This window comes from Tachyglossus aculeatus, chromosome 3 (assembly GCF_015852505.1).
Source record: "Tachyglossus aculeatus isolate mTacAcu1 chromosome 3, mTacAcu1.pri, whole genome shotgun sequence".
Classification (NCBI taxonomy): domain Eukaryota; kingdom Metazoa; phylum Chordata; class Mammalia; order Monotremata; family Tachyglossidae; genus Tachyglossus; species Tachyglossus aculeatus.
In genome coordinates this window covers 46,121,646-46,141,690 of record NC_052068.1, presented here as the reverse complement: position 1 = coordinate 46,141,690, position 20,045 = coordinate 46,121,646, and the positions used below count along the sequence as shown (strand labels likewise).

The following is a 20,045-nucleotide window of genomic DNA, read 5'->3' as shown; positions in this document are numbered from 1 at the left end:
TTTTACAGATGAGGTAACAGGCGCAGAGAAGTTAAGTGACTTGCCCAAAGTCACACAGCTGACAATTGGCAGAACTAGGATTTGAACCCATGACCTCTGACTCCAAAGCCCGTGGTCTTTCCACTGAGCCACACTGCTTCTCTATACTGATGTATTTCTAGCTGGACATTAATCAATCAATCAATGGTTACTTACTGAGAGCTTACTATACACGGAGAATTGTTCTAAGCAATTGGGAGAGTAAAATACAACAAAATTAACATACATGCTCCCTCCCTTTAATTAGCTTACAGTCTAGAGGTACGTGCTAGGAACTGTTTCTGACTCTAATCTCTGGTTCTTCTAATCTTCATAAGCTTCACGACCTTTTGATCATCAGGAGCCAGCGCATGCCAGATTGTTGCTCAGAAGCTGGTCTGTGTGCTGCAGCTGTCTCTGTAAGTTTGTTGTATTGTTACATTGTACTCTTCCAAACACTTAGTACACTGCTCTGCACACAGCAAGCACTCAACAAATGCAACTGACTCAGCAGTCCAATCAAACTAATAAAAAGTAACTGTAGCACATGGGGCTCACAGTCTAAGAAGCAGTGTAGAAGCAGTTAGAGAAGGAGTGTGGCTCAGTGGAAGGAGCACGGGCTTTGGAATCAGAGGTCATGGGTTCAAATCCCGGCTCCACCAATTGACAGCTGTGTGACTTTGGGCAAGTCACTTCACTTCTCTATGCCTCAGTTCCCTCATCTGTAAAATGGGGATGAAGACTGTGAGCCCCCCGTGGGACAACCTGATCACCTTGTAACCTCCCCAGCGCTTAGAACGGTGCTTTGCATGTAGTAAGCGCTTAATAAATGCTATTATTATTATTAAGAAGGAGTATTGAATCCCCATTTTACCGATGAGGAAGCTGAGGCCCAGAAAAGTTAAGGAATCTGCCCAAGGTCCCACAGCTGGCAAGTGACAGAACCAGAATTAGAATTCAGGTTCTCTGACTCAATCAATCAATCAATCAATCGTATTTATTGAGCGCTTACTGTGTGCACAGCACTGTACTAAGCGCTTGGGAAGTACAAGTTGGCAACATATAGAGACAGTCCCTACCCAACAGTGGGCTCACAGTCTAAAAGGGGGAGACAGAGAACAAAACCCAGGCCCGTGGGTTTTCCACTAGGCCATAGGGAAGTGGCTCCTCAGGGTAACAAGATTTTGCAAAACGAGAAGAAGATGATTCATAATACAAAAGAAAAACTTGCTGGCACCAAGTGGAAAGTGACTAGGCAGGCTGCTGGGATGTAGGTGGAGCTGATCACTTGGGAGCTCATCTGTGCCCTTACCACAGCAACCAGACAGGCACAGTGGCAAAGATGATGATTTTTACATAACCAAAACCTCATTTCTAATGGTATTTGTAATGCACTATGTCTCAGGTATTGTATTGAGTACCGAGGTATATACAATATAATCAGACAGGACATGGTCCCTGCCCTACCCGGGGCTTACAGTCTTAATACTCATTTTACAGTTGAGGTATATAAAGCTCAGAGAAGTGAAGTTTCTTGCCCAAGGTCATATAGCAGAAAAGTAGCGGAACAAGGATTAGAACCCAGGTCCTCTGACCCTTGGGACGATGCTCTTCCCACTAGGCCATGCTCATGCATTCGTTCAATTGTATTTATTGAGCATTTACTGTATGCGGAACACTGTACTAAAGTGTTTGGAAAAATCTAATACAACAATAAAAAGTCACATTCCCTGCCCACATTGAGCTTGCTTTTCCCACTTGAAGAGTCACAAAAGCACATATTACACCAATGCAGTGGATGATGTGGTGGGAAAAGGAAGTGACCAACAGGGCCACCCCCTCTGGGTGGAACTCATGCGAGCTGCAGATGATAAAGTGTGAGCCCGAGAGTGGAGCTGAGATCTCTCACATTTGAGCACCTTCGTGCTCTCTCTCCCTCCAAATCTGCACATGGGGATTCTGGATCTCTCAAAAGAAAAGGGTACTCGGCCAGGGTACAAGGATCTGTGGGGGTTTCAGGCAGACTCAGTTCTATTCAATCAATCAACTATATTTACTGAGCACTTACTGTGTTCAGAGCACTTGGGAGAGTAATAATAATAATGATGGTATTTGTTTAGCGCTTACTATGTGCAAAGCACTGTTCTAAGCGCTGGGGAGGTTACAAGGTGATCAGGTTGTCCCACGGGGGGCTCACAGTTTTAATCCCCATTTTACAGATGAGGTAACTGAGGCCCAGAGAAGTTAAGTGACTTGCCCAGAGTCACACAGCTGACGGTTGGTGGAGCCAGGATTAGAACCCATGATCTTTGACTACAGAGCCCGTGCTCTTTCCACTGAGCCAACAGAGTTGGTAAACACAATCCCTGCCCACAATGAACTACTTTACAGTCTAGAGGGAGAGACAGACATTAATATAAAGAAATAAATTATGGATGTGTACCTAAGTGCTGTGGGGCAGAGGGAAGGCTGAATAAGGGGTAATAATATTAATAATAATAATAATGATGGTATTTGTTAAGCGCTTACTATGTGCCAAGCACTGTTGTAAGCACTGGGGTAGATACAAGGTAAGCAGGTTGTCCCACGTGGGGCTCACAATCTTAATCCCCATTTTACATAAGAGGTAACTAAGGCACAGAGAAGTTGTGACTTACCCAAAGTCACACAACTGACAAGTGACGGAGCCGAGATTAGAACCCATGACCTCTGACTCCCAAGCCCGTGCTCTTTCCACTATGCAAGACTGCTTCTGCTTGATATTCATTCATTCATTCAATCGTATTTATTGAGCACTTACTGTGTGCAGAGCACTGTACTAAGCGCTTGGAAAGTACAAGTTGGCAACATATAGATACGGTCCCTACCCAACAGTGGGCTCACAGTCTAGAAGGGGGAGACAGAGAACAAAATAAAACACATTAACAAAATAAAATCAATAGAATAAATATGTACAAATAAAATAAATACAGTAATAAATACTTACAAACATATATACATATATACAGGTGCTGTGGGGAGGGGAAGGAGGTAAGGCTGGGGGGATGGGGAGGGGGAGGGGGGGGAGAGAAAGGAGGGGGCTCAGTCTGGGAAGGCCTCCTGGAGGAGGTGAGCTCTCAGTAGGGCCTTGAAGGGAGGAAGAGAGCTAGCTTGGCGGATGTGAGGAGGGAGGGCATTCCAGGCCAGGGGGATGACGTGGGCCGGGGGTCGATGGCGGAACAGGCAAGAATGAGGCCCGGTGAGGAGAGTAGCAGCAGAGGAGTGGAGGGTGTGGGCTGGGCTGGAGAAGGAGAGAAGGGTGGTGAGGTAGGAGGGGGCGAGGTGATGGAGAGCCTTGAAGCCCAGGGTGAGGAGTTTTTGCCTGATGCGTAGGTTGATTGGTAGCCACTGGAGATTTTTGAGGAGGAGAGTAACATGCCCAGAGCATTTCTGGACAAAGACAATCCGGGCAGCGGTGTGAAGTATGGATTGAAGTGGGGAGAGACAGAAGGATGGGAGATTGGCAAAAAGGCTGATACAGTAATCCAGGCAGGATAGGATGAGAGCTTGAACGAGCAGGGTAGCGGTTTGGATGGAGAGGAAAGGGCAGATCTTGGCAATGTTGCAGAGGTGAGACCAGCAGGTTTTGGTAATGGCTTGGATGTGAGGGGTGAACAAGAGAGCGGAGTCGAGGATGACACCAAGGTTGCGGGCTTGTGAGATGGGTAGGATGGTAGTGCCATCAACAGTGATGGAAAGGTCGGGGAGAGGGCAGGGTTGTGCCAGAGCAGCACAGAAGGGAGTGGGAGAAGAGGAAATAAAGGCTTAGATGGAGAAGGCCTCTTCACAGTGATGTACTTTTAATCAAATTTATATGGTGGGGAGTGTGGTTGTCTGTTGAACATGAAGAGGGAAGGCATTCCAGGCAAGAGGCAGGATATGGGCAAGAGGTCAGTGGTGAGCTAGATGAGACTGAGTTACAGTGAGTAGGTTGACATTAGAGGAGCCAAGTGTGTAAGCTGTCTTGTAGTAGGAAAAGATAGGCAAGGGCAAGGTGATTGACTTCTTTAAAGCCAGTGGTGAGGAGTTCCTGTTTGATGCAGAGGTGGATGGGCAATCACTAGAGGTTCCTGCGGAGTGGGGAAACAAGGACTGAATGGTTTTGTAGAAAAATTACCTGGGCAGCAGAGTGAAGTATGGACTGGAATGGGGAGAGACAGGAGGCAGGGAGGTCAGGCAGGAGGCTTATACAGTATTCAAGGCAGGAGAAGAAAGGGAGGATTTTAGAAATGTTGTGAAAGTAGAATCAACGGGATTTGGTGACCGATAGAATGTGGGGGTTGAATGAAAGAGGTGAGTCAGGACTAACACCAAGGTTATGGGATTGTGAAACAGGGAGGATGTTAGTGCTGCCAACTGCGATGGGCTAGTCAGAGGGAGGACAGTGTTTGGGAAGGAAAGGAATTCTGTTTGGGACATGCACATCTATCAATCGACAGTACTTATTGAGCACTTACTGGGAGAGTACAACAGAGTTGGTAGACATTCCCTACCCACAGCCAACTTACAGTCGAGAGTGTCATAAAAGTATCACTTGCTGCTCTGAGCCAGTACCCGAATATCACCAGCATCGTTTGTAAATGGTGAACAGTGGGAGAAGTTAGTATGGGTCCTAGCTACCAGTGACTACCTTTACTTTCCTCTTCTCTCCTCCTTCCCTTCCCTCTTTTCCTCCCGTTTTCACTGTAAACCCCACCTGTCAAGGCCCTGTCCCTCCCCTCCCCATCTTCAAAGCCTTACTAAAATCGTATCTCTGCCAAGATGCCTTCCTTGAATAACCCCTCATTTGCCCACCCCTCTGGGGATGCCTGTGCACTTGGAACTGTATATGGTTAGCACTTTGATATTCACCCCACCTCCACAACAGTTAAGTACATATCTTTATACTCTAATAGCTCCACTACCCCTAATTCATTCTAATGCTCATCTCCCACTGTAGACTGTGAACTCCTTTTGGGGAGGAATCAACTCTATTGTATTCTACACTCCCCAGTGCTTAGTACAGTGCTCTGCACACAGAAAGTATTCAAATATTACTGACTGATTTAAATGTTGCCACCCCTGATACATCACAGATTGATAATGAGAATTCAAGTGATTTATTGTAGGGTTTTTTCATATTTTAAAGGAAAATTCACTCATCTGTAAAGCTTAATACCCCAAATTGGTAATGTGAAGTTACTTAATTTGAATAGTTTTCACAGTTCTTTCTGTTTAAACTAAAAAAAAAAAAAAGAATCACTTATTCCTTTAGGACCAATTTCTCAAAAGCCCATATTCTATTCAATCCACAGGAGCTTTTTAAAGCACACTGTCTTCTCCCTCTGCATTACATGCATCTATCTTGCCCACTTTGTACCCCTGGGAGCATGATTAGTTGATGAAGATGATGGTATTCGTTAAGTACTTACTTTGTGCCGGGCACTGTTCTAAGCACAAGGTTATCAGGTTGTCCCATGTGGGGCTCACAGTCTTCATCTCCATTTTAATAATAATAATAATGACGCTTACTATGTGCCAAGCACTGTTCTAAGCACGGGGTAGATACAAGGTAATCAGGTTGTCCCATGTGGGGCTCACAATCTTAATCCCCATTTTACAGATGAGGTAACTGAGGCCCAGAGAAGTTAAGTGATTTGCTCAAAGTCACACAGCTGACAAGTGGCGGAACAGAGATTAGAACCCATGACCTCCTACTCCTAAACATGTGCTCTATCCACTAAGCCATGCTGCTTCAGTTCACCGTCCTGTAAACTAATTCATTTTTAATACTAGTTTCATAGTAACTGTATTCTACAAAATAAAACTGTTCATCTTGGTAACACTCTCAATTACCCACCCTCCTCAATGCCAAAGTCTGTTTTTTTAATCCATTCTAGGAATTAAACTTTATAGCGTGCTTACTAACAGTATTAAAACTCCAGCGCTTAGAACAGTGCTTTGCACATAGTAAGCACTTAATAAATGTCATCATTATTATTATTAAAACTCCCAAAATACTGCTCCTATTACCTTACCAATTCTCTTGGAGACACTCTTGAAAGAGTTCATCAGAAGTTTAAGGCACCATTGTCCTTCAAATCACAACTCTAGTTTTCTAAAATGTTGGGCAAAACATTTCTATCTACCACAGAGCTTAGAACAGTGCCTTTAACAAATACCACTAAAAAAAAAAAAATCCTCTTCTTAAATAGAACTGCAGGGCATGTGAAACCAGTTACCAAAACAGACTTTGGGGAGTATGGTGGTAGATGAGTTCTCTGTGTTCACCCTAAATCTCCTGTGTATTTCAAGTCATTATCCTTGCTACGGGTGTCTCTGTTTGGCACATTATTTAGTGGGTATGCAAAAAATCTTCAGCTGGGCCTTCATTTAGTAAAGCCCACTTTTCAAGAACAGTGCCATAATTAGTGGAAAGAGCCCAGGCTTGGGAGTCAGAGGTCATGGGTTCTAATCCCGGCTATGCCACTTGTCAGCTGTGAGACTTTGGGCAAGTCACTTAACTTCTCTGGGCCTCAGTTACCTCATCTGTAAAATGGGGATTAAGACTGTGAGCCCCACATGGGACAACCTGATTACCTTGTATCTACCCTACCGCTTAGAACAGTGCATGGCACATAGTAAGTGCTTAACAAATACCATCATTATTATTATTATTATTATCCCTGCTGCCTTCAGGATAGTCAAACCAAGAATTTCTTCTTTTATCTGAGCTATCAGACGTTCCTGGAGCTGCTTCCTAGCCCAGATATGGGTGGCATAGGACCTGAAGGTGGTGAGTTCTATCGTTTCAGATGTTATATGCTTTCCATTGTCTGACCACTCTGGTGATGCAGCCTACTTAATCAGTACCTATTTAATCGAACAATCAATCCATCAGTGGTATTTACTGAGCACTTGGGACAGTTCAGTACAACAGTGTTAGTAGATACAAGTCCTGCCCACAAGGAGCTCACAGTCTACAGGGGTAGACAGACATTAAAAAAGATTAGGGAAAGGAGAAATAATAGAATAGGACGGAGAAAATTTGTAGAGTAAATTGTGCATGTATCTAATATATTTACGCAGCTCCTTTGGAACAGAGGTTTAATAAGGGAGGAGACGATAGATCCTTACTGCAGTGTTACCAGTTGCCACAATACTACACAAAGCACTCATATGATGAATATCAGCACATGACAGCACTGGATACTTCATCAAAAACAAGGGAAGATCAAAAAAATTCAGATACATGTGAATATAGTTAAAAAGGAACAATGAATATTACTGGTTCACATTAGGATATCCGTCCTTGTTCCCTACAATCTATCTAATAAAAAAGCTGTCAATTTTAAGTGCAATACGATATATCTAGAAGGCTCTCATAGCTTTTCAGGTGCATGAAAAGGTATAACAGTCTATTCAAAGACCCTCGATCTAAAATTCTATGAAGAATTCGGAAGCTATAAATTGGCTCAATTTATACCTTTGAACAGACTGTGTATTCTAAATGCATGAAAATTAGTCTATAAGCACACACAAAAGCACACATACATTTCTGAAACACTGAAAGTTGAGACCAAAGGTTGTGTTGTTCCATCTTCCGGAGGCATATTTTCCCCTCACTAATGAAGGGGAGCCCCCTGAGCCATGTAAATATCCCTATCTCAGGCACAAATGGAACATCAAATATCATGAAAATAATCAGTTTCCTTTCAAATAACTGAATCTCCAAATAGTACAAAAATGATATTTTGGAGAACAAAAAGTAAGATATTTAAATAAGAAGGTACAAATTAAACCACTCATTTCAGATTAAATTAGCTTTGGGGCATGCAGCCTGTATCAAAACAAGAGCTGAACAGCGACAAAAGTCAGTATGATTAGTGTGTGCCTGTTTTAAAGCTCTGCTGTCAGCAGTTACAGTACAGTACTGTTGGATACATCTAAAGCAACCTCAATGCGTGCTTTGAATCTGAGCCAACTGTGCTGGAGGCATGCTAGTGGCACTACTACTAGCATTAAGGACCTTAGTTGTAGCAGTAATCTTTCACTCTGACAAGGACTTGGTAGCATTCATTGTGATTTAAGTTTGTGTGTGCAGGAAGAGAGGCTTAGTTTGTGACGGTATAAACGGATTCACCATAAATCTGTGCAAAATTACACCCCCCTACACACCGCTTTTCCATGATTGTGCATGTTTCCACGTAACAGCAAAGCTGGTATAGGATGCTGTGAGTTTTGCTTTACATCCCCTAAAATAGCAGCTTGTACTATGCAATTTTATAGACTCGGGTAACCACAGAAAAAGTTCCCCAAAAATACAAGTTAGAATAGGTAATCACTTTTATACCAACATTCAAATTTTTTATTACCTCTGAAATTCAAATCCAGTGTCATAAATATTTAAAGCAAAGGCTTTAAATAAAAGACTTCTACAAACATTTCCCAATATAAAATGGTTCAAGGCAAAATACTGTACAGCAAACAACCTTGTAAAAGGCTTTAATAAATCTTTCCTGCTGCATGAAATTCAGCTTGCATGGGTTTAACTCAACAGCACTTACTCAAGTATTGCCAGTAAACCGAACTCCAGAGACAACAGATGGAAGTTGACTAGCAAATCCCAAGGCTTAAAAGATCCCTCCATAAAGTTTTATTTTCTAATAGGACAAATTAAACAGTTGTGACCATGACTCCTTCTTTCAAAGAACAAATTCAAATAACCAAAAGAAAATGGAAACTTAACTTTCAAATATGCTGAGCATCATTTTTTAAAATAAAATTTGAGAAATTGGAAAATATAACCCCAAGGCCTGTTCTTTAAAATTTGACTAAAAATAAAAGTCATTCCATAAAAGCTGTGGTTTGTAATGTAATAAGTATGATCTAATAATGGACCAGGAATGAGAAAATTTGATTTTTTAGTGCTAACTCTACTTCTGACTCTTCAAAATGAGCCAACCTTCTGAGTCTCGGTTTCTGCATCAGAAAAGTGAGGAAATTTGTTGCTGCCTCCTCATCTCCCAGGGCCAGAGAATTTCAAGAAATCCTAGAAATGAAAATTTTTCTATGTTAAGAACAGTGGTTTGATAAATATACATTGTCTTTATCTTTTGATTGGCCTCTACCATTTTATAATTCAATAAACGATGGCTGTGAAGATTATTTTTTACCTATCATTTCTACAACCCTTAGATGAACTATGCATTAGAGAAATCATATTTTGAGCTAATAAAGCACATTCTTTCAAAATGACTGGTAAGGCAGAGAGAGTTTCCACAGTTTTTGATACAGTTAGACAGAAAATTCCCCTCTCAGGATCACACCTGGAGAGTTTCCAGTACTCTATCAGTCTTGGCTATGGAAAGGAGAGTCAAGCAGAGCCATACCCATTCCATTCTTAGCTTGGGCAACGGCTAGTAAGTGGAAGGCAAACTGCTACAAGTCAAAACGTACCTGTGCTGGGTAGCAGTGCCACAGGAGAGAGTCGAGGGTGAAGACTCAAGTTTACTGCGCGGAAGGAGGCAATGGTAAACCACTTCCATATCTCTACCAAAAAAACTCTATGGATACGCTACCAGAATGATTGCAGTTGGAGGTGGGGCGTTCTGGGAGAGATGTGTCCATGGAGTCACTATGGGTCCGAGACGACTCGACAGCATAAGACAAGACAGAAAATAGGTGGAAAAGGAGATACTATTTCCATGTAGAGCAGGAGTGAGCAAATTAGGGATTAAGTCAGTTGCTTAGCCCTGCATGAACTCCTCCTCCCTCTGTTCCAGCCAGCTCCTCCCTTCAGAAGTCAGTGGAGCTATGAGAGAATTGGTGACAGTGTCAGTGATCTGCTCGACCTCAGGAGGTGATGCCGCAATGAGCAGAAATAATTTCCCAGTTGAAACATCCCTCCACACCTTCTCTTCCTGGGCCCCCAGTCCGCAGACAGTTAGTAAATACTATAAAAGGTCCATGAGGCAAAATAATTGTCCGCCCCTGCTGCAGAATGCATGACGCATCAGATGTGAAGGAATATTGGTGTCCTATTGATCAATGATATTTCTTGAGCGATTACTGTGTGTAGAGCACTATACTAAGCTCTTGGTAAAGTATAATACTTCAAAGTCGTCCTTTCAAACGGATCTTCAATTTACTGTAAAATCATGGGTCTGGAGGAAGACTCAGAAATCATTTAGGTATCCTTCAATCATGTAACCAAGTTATTCCAGGCAGTTGGGGTCTTTATAATTCTTAAGAGATGTTCAGAGACTATTCAGAGATTTTTTCTATATCTATTTGAATGTTTCACAATCTCTTTTTTCTATCATATTTGTTAAGGGCTCATTATGTGTCAAGTAGTATTCCAAGAGCTGTGATAGCTACAAATCAATCAGATCAGACATAGTTCCTGTCCCACTTAGGGCTCAGTCTAAATAGATGGGAGAACAGATATTGAATCTCCATTTTAAAGCTGAGGAAACTAAGGCACAGAGAAGTTAAGTGACTTACCCAAGATCACACAGCAGGCAAGTGGTGGAGCTGGGATTAGGGAAGGAGCATGGCTCAGTGGAAAGAGCACGGGCTTTGGAGTCAAAGGTCATGGGTTCAAATCACGGTTCTGCCAATTAGCTGTGTGACTTTGGGCAAGTCACCTCACTTCTCTGTGACTCAGTTACCTCATCTGTAAAATGGGGATTAAGACTGTGAGCACCCCGTGGGACAACCTTATTACCTTGTAGCCTCCCCAGTGCTTTGAGCTTTGCGCATAGTAAGCTCTTAATAAACACCATCATTATTATTAGAAACCAGGTCCTCTGATGCCCAGGCCCATGTTCTTTCCTCTAGTCACGCTGCCTTCTGAACATCTTGAATATCAGGAAACTCTTCATATCTAACCCTCCCTTCTATTTTCTCCCTACTGTTCTGTCCTAGTTAGAAGGTCCAAGGTTGCCTGCTGGCGAGTATGATTTTTCCCAACAGTCTGAATAAAAATTACTGAATTTCAAACTTTTTTTGCTATCTTGTGTAGTGTAGGATGGTAACTGGGCACCAGTTATGGGAACTATCAAGTCCATAGCCAAGCAATATCGAGTGATCAGCAAACAAAAGTAGAGATTTGCAAGGCATACAGACCCAGGCTGATGGGCAGGAAGGTCACTGAGAAGGGGCAATTAGAGATTGTCTAGAAACCATGGTTCTGCATGCTCCCTCTGCCTCCTCCCACAACAGAGACCACAAGCATCAGACCACCAAGCTCCTCTCCCTCAGGTAATTAAATAAAAATAATTATGGTACTTGTTAAGCACTCACTGTGGGCCAAGTACTATAGTAAGAACGGGGGTAGATACAAGATAAACAGGTTAGACACAGTCCCTGTCCCACACAGGGTCTAAGTAGAAAGAACAAGTAGTTAATCTCCATTTTAGTCTGTCAATCGTATTATTGAGAGCTTACTGTGTGCAGAGCACTATACTAAGCATTTGGAAGAGTACAATATAACAATAAACAGACACATTCCCTGCCCCCAATGCGTTTACAGTTTAGAGATGAGCTTATAGGCACAGAAAAGTTAACTGACTTGCCCAAGGTCACACAGTGGGCAAGGGATAGAGCCAGGTCCTCTACTCCCGGCATATGTTCTTTCCATTAGGCCCACATTTCTGAAGAATTTCTCTATCTCTATTCAAAAATATCTCTATTTCTGAAGAATTCATATATGGGTATAGGCGTGTCCGCTAATTCTGTCGTATTGTACTCTTCCAAGCACTTAGTACAGTGCTCTGCACATAGTGCTCAATAAATATATTTGATTGATTGATAGATGTGAATATGTGTGTATCATGCTCTTATGAGAAATCTGTCCACATGAAAATCCATCGACCCCCAGCCCACGTCCTTCCCCTGGCCTGGAATGCCCTCCCTCCACACATCCGCCAAGCTAGCTCTCTTCCTCCCTTCAAAGCCCTACTGAGAGCTCACCTCCTCCAGGATGCCTTCCCAAACTAAGCCCCCTTTTTCCTCTCCTCCTCCCCATCCCCACCGCCCTACCTCCTTCCCCTCCCCACAGCACTTGCGCATACTGTATAGAATTATTACTCTATTTTACTCGTACATATTTACTATTCTATTAATTTTGTTAATGATGTGCATATAGTTTTAATTCTATTTGTTCTGATGATTTTGACACCTGTCTACATGTTTTGCTTTGTTGTCTGTCTCCCCATTCTAGACTGTGAGCCTGTTGTTGGGTAGGTACCATCTCTGTATGTTGCCAGCTTGTACTTCCCAAGCACTTAGAACAGTGCCCTACACACAGCAAGTGCTCAATAAATACGACTGAATGAATGCATGAATGAATGAATATCAATTGGACATACAGTAAGCGCTTAATAAGTACGATTGAATGAACTTTAGAACTTGGTACATGAAAAAGAGACATGTTTGCAACATTCTTATTAAGTCTTCTGGGAGAGAATTTGAGCTTGATTATCTTCCATAAATTAAAACAGAAAAAGATCTTCCAAGTAGTTCTTTTTTCATTAATTTTTTTCTTAAAAAGAACTCAACCCAGTGGTTAGAATTTTCTGATACTAAAAACACCAACTGATCATCTCTATGAAAATAAGCATCATAATCAAGTAAATCAAATAAACCCAAAAGTAATAACCCTAGTCAATAAAAATTTAAAGAGGTACAGACCCCTTATTAATACTGCACAACCACCCAATCACTTCAATCTGATTCATCACATTCCATCCAAAACCAGTCACTAGTCTCCAACCCCCACCTCCCAGGTACCATCTCCAATAACTTAGGAGAACTGTTCCTAAGCATCTCACAGGAGCTAAGGAATGGAAGTCTGGAAATGGAAGGAATGTTGAGACATCATAAACCAACTAACTTCCTACAAATGATGAAGAAATAGAATTAAACATGAATGATGGCTTCATAGGATTGCAACAACTTTGATTTGGGATGGTGGTCGCATTATAAACCAATTATCATTGAGAAGAGCATCAAAGACATAGCAGTAGAGAAAAAATCCAGAAGACCTGGGTTCTAGCCAGACACGTAACCGAATGCTATCAGTGGTGAAGATTTATCACCAAAGAACCACCAAAGTGGATCCAAAAAGTGAATAAGCCCAAAAGGAATCCTGAAAAATAACCTGACAATATGATAGCAAAGACCCCTGCCACTACCACCCTACGGGTATGACACCATGGCACAGCATTTGCTCTTTATTGCAGCCACTTAGACCATAAATGGTATTTGTTAAGCATTTACTATGTGCGAAGCACTGTACTGAGCACTGGGGTAGATACAAGCTAATCAGGTTGAACCCAATCCATGTCCCACAAGGGGTTCAGAGTCTTAATCCCCAGTAGTACAGATGAGATAACTGAGGCTCAGAGAAATGAAGTGATTTGCCCAAGGTCACACAGCAGACAAATGGTGGAGCTAGCATTAGGACACAGGTCCTTTTAATTAATTAATAATGGCATTTATTAAGCACTTACTATGTGCAAAGCACTGTTCTAAGTGCTAGGGCGGTTACAAGGTGATCAGGTTGTCCTACAGGGGGTTCACAGTCTTCACCCCCATTTTACAGATGCGGGAACTGAGGCCCAGAGAAGTGAAGTGACTTGCCCAAAGTCACCCAGCTGACAAGTGGCAGAGGTGGGATTTGAACCCAAGACCTCTGACTCTAAGGCCCGTGCTCTTTCCACTGAGCCACGCTGCTTCTCTTTTTTAGACTCCCAGGTAATGCTCTATCCACTAGGTCATGCTGCATCTCAATAATAATAATCGTGGTATTTTCTGAGCAGTTACTATGTGCCACATCCTATATTAAGCACCGGGGTAGGTACACGATAATCAGGTCCCACATGGGACTCATAGTCTAAGTAGAAGGGAGAAAAGGTATTGAATCCTCATTTTGCAATGAGGAAACTGACACATAGAAGTTAAATGACTTGTCCAAGGTCACACAGAGAAGTGTGTGCTTTAGAGAAGTACTTTAGAAGAAGTGCTTTAGAGAAGTAGTGTGGCTCAGTGGAAAGAGCAGGGGCTTTGGAGTCAGAGGTCATGGGTTCAAATCCCAACTCCACCACATGTCTGCTGTGTGACCTCGGGCAAGTCACTTAACTTCTCTGACCCTCAGTTACCTCATCTGTAAAATGGGGATTAAGACTGTGAGCCCCACGTGGGACAACCTGATCACCCTGTATCCCCCCCCCCCAGCGCTTAGAACAGTGCTCTGCACATAGTAAGCGCTTAACAAATGCCATCATTATTATTATTATTATTACACAGCAGACAAGTGATAGAGCCAGCATTAGAACTCAGGTCCTGTGATTCCCAGGCCTGTGCTCTTTCCACTAGGCAACACTGCTTCCCGTTTTTTACCTCTGGGTATAGTTGGCAGTGTGCTGCACCCCTACCACCTATTCACTTGTTGCACTCCAGGCTCCAGTGGGAAAATGACTTGCAAGGATGAGAGAGTAAGAGTACCATTGCATAAACCACCAACACTTCAATCAAATCCTCCACACAGATTCTCGGTCCTCAATACTCAGGACTGAGTCTTATCTGTTGTTCTTGAGGGACATTATCATTATCATCATCAATCACCATTGTTATTATTATTATTATTATATTTGTTAAATGTTTACTATGTACCAAGTACTGTACTAAGCGCTGAGGTAGATATAAGATACAGTAGATGCAGTCCCTGTCCCACACAGGGCTCACAGTCTAAATCCCCATTTTACAGATGAGGTAACTGAGGCACAGGGAAGTGAGGTGACTCGCCCCAGATCACACAACAGACAAGTCCAGAGATGAGATAAGAACCCAGGTCCTTCTGACTCCCAGGACCGTGCTCTTTCCGCTTGGCCAAGCTGCTCCTCTAACACCATCATCAGAGTAAGTTTGAAATCATTTTTTTGTGGAAATGGATTACTTAACAAAACAATAAAAAAATTCACAAGAATCTCAAGGGACGGAATTTTAGGGTGGCCCTTCTCCCTTCTGTTTCCAGGACAGTGCCTAGAGATCGTCTGCCTATTAGCTGACAAATATTTTAAGAGCACAGACCTTAGTTTTCCATGCCAAGTGCCTTGCAACACCTCGTACAAAGCCAAACAGTGAATGTTCTATAAATGTTTGCAGAAAGAATAACAATGAACGAAGATAAGGATACCCATAACAGTAGTTCTGTAAAATATAGCTTTTCAAACAACAGTCCACTAAGAACACTTCTTTGTAGCTATATCTTGAAATGTCTCAGTGAAGATGAGACAGGGCAAGGATTTCTATCCCCATCTTTGCAATTCATCAGTTTTTTTTTACCGGATTGTCTATTTTCAGATGATCTGTCTCCTGTCTGGTACTGTGGGTTGGGTTGGCAAAATGACGTCCAGAATTTGAGCTTGTGAGACCTTTGTGGAATAGGGATTGGGTCCAACCTGATTTGTTTGTATTAGCCCAGTGCTTAGTACAGCACCTGGCATGTAGTAAGTGCTTAACAAATGCCATAATTATCCAGCACTTAGTACAGTGTCTGGTACACACTGCCTGACAACAAATACCATCATCATTTATTTTTAGTGGTCATCCAAACCTTCCCCTATTTAATACATGCTTGAGAGAGTAAATGGGTGTTCAAGAAACAAAAAGGCAAAGTCTCTAATTCAGAAAGAGTCCTATTCCTAGGGTCTGTTTCCTTGTCTGAACTACATATACATAACTATCTAGCAGAATTTGGGAGCAGAATATCTAATTCGTTTTAGTAATCCTCTTTGAGTCTCTGAATTATTAGTTGTAATACTCCCTATTTTTATGGCTCTTTCCTTCCTAAACTGAAAAGTCTTTCACATATATTACATAATTTGTGCTCAAAGTATCTTACGAAATAGACATATGAGAAAACAGAAGGCTTAATAACCTCCACAAGGAATAGTGGAGAAGAGACTAGAAAAGTCAGGTCTTTCTTCTCAGTTCAATTTTCCAACCACCCAGTCTACAGCGTCTATAATTCACAATAATGGGTTTATGAGTAAGAGTAGAATTTTTTGCTTTCTGAAAGTGTACATCCATTAGGAGGGAACTTACAAACCACCCCGGTGTTACAGAAAGCAACAACCGTCGCAACAGTAAATTCACGTAACAAACCAAAGGCTCGCACCCACAAACAAGTCCATCAGTCATCCTGTAGTTGCCGTCAATCAGTGGAAACATTATCGAATTTCATGCAGTCTAATAATACTTTTTTATTTAAATATCTAGCAGTTCTCAAAAGATTAAACAGTTAACACAAGAAAACACTTGACAACCCTGACATCTGGTGGCTGGAAAATACGGCAGATCCAGCAAGAAAACTCTAGCCCCAGAGCTGCAGTACTTTTTAACAGAATGGCTTGAGACTAGAGTCTATGAATGGAAGCTAAAATAGCCACCAAATCGAGTTCGGCTTGTAGGGCAGCTTTTTGCCAAATTTTTTCCCCGTTTGGAAGAGTTTTCGGTTGATCGAACTGGGCTCGGATTAAATAATCACTGGTTTCAGAAAACAGGTAACAACTTCCGGTTTTCTAGAATGCAAAATCTCAAAATTTTAACCTTCTAACTATTCACCAGATTTACAAATACAAATGCTAAACGTGAAACGTTCAAATCGTAATATCAGAAAGTTTTTATTCTAACCCAAACACTGCAAAAGACCTCGGGAGTTTTGATTGTAATTTTATGGAGGGGGAAGGAAAGAAAGTTTTCAATAATTCCTTTTTAGATCTCTAGCTCTTATTTGCTTAGATGAGGAGCACAATGTGTTTCAATTTCTAGATAAATAATAATAATAATAATGGTATTTTTAAGTGCTTACTATGTGCAAAGCACTGTTCTAAGCGCTGGGGGGTTACAAGGCGATCAGTTTGTCCCACATGGGGCTCACAGTCTTAATCCCCATTTTACAGATGAGGGAACTGAGGCCCAGAGAAGTGAAGTGACTTGCCCAAAGTCCCACAGCTGACAATTGGCGGAGCCGGGACTTGAACCCCTGACCTCTGACTCCAAAGCCCAGGCTCTTTCCACTGAGCCACGCTGCTTCTCCCCATCCTCAATTCATATACTGCAGCTCTGCTAAACTCTACCTACTTCCCAAACCACCCTATTCAATAACAATAATAACTGTGGTATTTGTTAAGTGCTTACTATGTGCTAGGCACTTTTAAGCACTGCGGTGGATACAAACAAATCGGGTGGGACACAGTCCCTCTCCCACGTGGAGCTCACAGTCTCAATCCCCATTTTACAGATGAGATAGTTGAGGCACAGAGAAGTGAAGTGACTTGCCCATGGTCACACAGCAGACAAGTGGCTGAGCTGGGATTAGAGCCCATGACTTTCTGATTCCCAGGTCCATGCCTTAACCACTATGCCACGCTCTTTAATTTCAATTTCAAAGTTGAAGCTAGATAATTAGTCATGATATTTGTTAAGCGCTTACTATGTGCCAGCACTGTATTAGGCCCTGGGGTTGACTGAAGGTAGCCAGGTCAGACACAGTCCCTGTCCCAAGCCAGGGTTCACATTCTAAGTATGAGGGAGATTAGGTATTGAATCCCCATTTTACAGATGTGGAGAAGCAGCGTGGCTCAGTAGGAAAGAGTCCGGGCTTTGGAGTCAGAGGTCATGGGTTCAAATCCTGGCTCTGCCAATTGTCAGCTGTGTGACTTTGGGCAAGTCACTTAACTTCTCTGTGCCTCAGTTACCTCATCTGGAAAATGGGGGTTAAATCTGTGAGCCCCACGAGGGACAACCTGATCACCTTGTAACCTCCCCAGCGCTTAGAACAGTGCTTTGCACATAGTAAGCACTTAATAAATGCCATTATAAAAATTTAAAAAAAATGTGGAAACTGTGGCCAGGGAAGCTAAGTGACTTGCCCAGGGTCATTCAACAGGCAAGTGGCAGAGCCAGGCAGAGGTCCTCTTTCTCCCATGCCTGGTCTCTTTCCACTAAGCCACCCTGCTTAATATTAATAATGATGGTATTTGTTAAGCGCTTACTATGTGCAAAGCACTGTTCTAAGTGCTGGGGAGGTTACAAGGTGATCAGGTTGTCCTACGGGGGGCTCACAGTTTTAATCCCCTTTTTACAGATGAAGTAACTGAGGCCCAGAGAAGTGAAGTCACTTGCCCAAAGTCACACAGCTGACAGTTGGCGGAGCCGGGATTTGAACCCATGACCTCTGACTCCAAAGCCCGTGCTCTTTCCACTGAGCCACACTGCTTCTCCCCATCCTCAATTCATATATTGCAGCTCTACATAATTACTTTGTTTTATTCTTAATTTTAAATGTAACCATTCATGCGGTTTGTTCTTCTCCCATGTGCCTTTTCACTAATTCAAAACATAAAAACACAACCTCACCGCCAAGGTCCAAGAGTCTCAACTTTCTATTAAACTGCAATTTCCCTTATTCTTACCTGTTGACGTTTAAAGGCTAAATAATCCAGATTCTCCAGGTCCTTTCCGAGCTTCTGATAAGTCTTCCGCAGATCAGATTTATTGGACACATTTTTAAGAGATTCAAATGTCTTTTGAAACTGTAATTGTAAAAACAAACATATGTTTTGCCAGTCAGATATAAATCAATGAATCAATGGCATTTATTGATAATTTACTGTGTGCAAACACTGTACTAAAGCTCTTGGGAAAGTACAACAGGCTGACCCTGCTCACAGGAAGCTTACAGGTTGCAGTCTCGATTTTTCAGTTTCCTCCATCTATAAAACAAGAAGACCAATATTTACCTCCCTAACTTGCAAGGTTTTGCAAGATTTTAAAACGAATGCAAAGCACTGGCAGTCATTATATAAGCATAAAATACTATGGTTATTTTTAATTTTATTTTTTTTTTAATTTTTATGGTGTTTGTTAAGCCCTTACTTGGTGTCAAACATTGTTCTAACCGCTGGGTTCAGTACAAGTTATATAGGTCAGGCACAGTCCCTGTCCCACGTGGGTCTCGATGTCTAAGAGGAGAACAGATTTAATCCTCATTTTACAATTGAGGAAACTGAGGTACAGAGAAGTGAAGTGACTTGCCCAAGGTCACACAGCAAGCAATTGGCAGAGCCCCAGATCCTTCTGACTCCCAGGTGTGGGCTCTTTCCACTAGACCATGCTGCTTCTCGTGTGTATGGATTGATAACATTTGAATTAGAATGAGAAGTAATTTTGAGGCCCCTTTGCCAAAAAATCTAGTTCATTAATCAGTCAATCTCATTTAATAAGCATTTACTGTGTACAGAGTCCGTGTTATGCATTTGGGAGCATATAATACAACGAAGATGGTAGATAGGTTCTCTGAAAAAGTACCTTCACATTTTAATATGCACTGAAGCTTTAAAAGAATTAATCATATTGAATGTAATATTTCACATCACACTAGGAAAGCTTCGGGGAGAACCATTCAAAGAACTCGCAAATTTCAATTACAGAAACACACAATTTATGAAAAAAGTGGTTGATCTCGTGATATTTTGTGGTAAGGGAATGGACTCATACTTGTTCCTAAAGAGACATTTATGCAGAGTAGGTCCCACAGCTGGCTCCAGTCACAAAAGTCTATTAGTTCACTCATTTTGAAAAAGAAAAAAAAAGCAGACTTTTGATGATTAAAGCATATGCAGTATGTTCCCTAAACAGTTTTTCATTTCTGCTTCCCCACGCAGATGAGTTATGAAATCATTTCTGCTGAATCAGAATGCTTGCTCCTTCTCACATTCCCTTTTTAAGATACATGCTGGATAGATGCTGATGAGATAAATTGCAGTAGATTACAGGATCTTTATTGTCCTGCTACTAATAATTAATCAAGTAAAAAGAGGTCCCTGAAATTGAGTTATTGGGTTATTTTTCCAAGTCAAAACATACCACCCAGAGTTCACAGCAGAAAATACCAAGGAATGTAGTTTACAAACAATTACCATTTAATTCATAATTAT

At 41.9% G+C, this 20,045-nt stretch overlaps 1 protein-coding gene and 1 non-coding gene across 2 annotated transcripts in view; one reads left to right on the top strand and one right to left on the bottom strand.

Moving 5' to 3' along the window:
- CTNNA3 (catenin alpha 3) overlaps nt 1-20,045 on the bottom strand; it is a 1,398,597-nt gene that overhangs the window by 1,271,534 nt on the left and 107,018 nt on the right. The window contains exon 5 of the mRNA XM_038743931.1: nt 18,522-18,641. Coding sequence (XP_038599859.1) covers nt 18,522-18,641 — 120 coding nt within the window. The remainder of the gene's footprint in view (nt 1-18,521; nt 18,642-20,045) is intronic.
- LOC119926447 lies at nt 9,348-9,485 on the top strand. Its single transcript, XR_005450322.1, has one exon. It is a non-coding gene; the product is annotated as a small nucleolar RNA SNORA7 (small nucleolar RNA).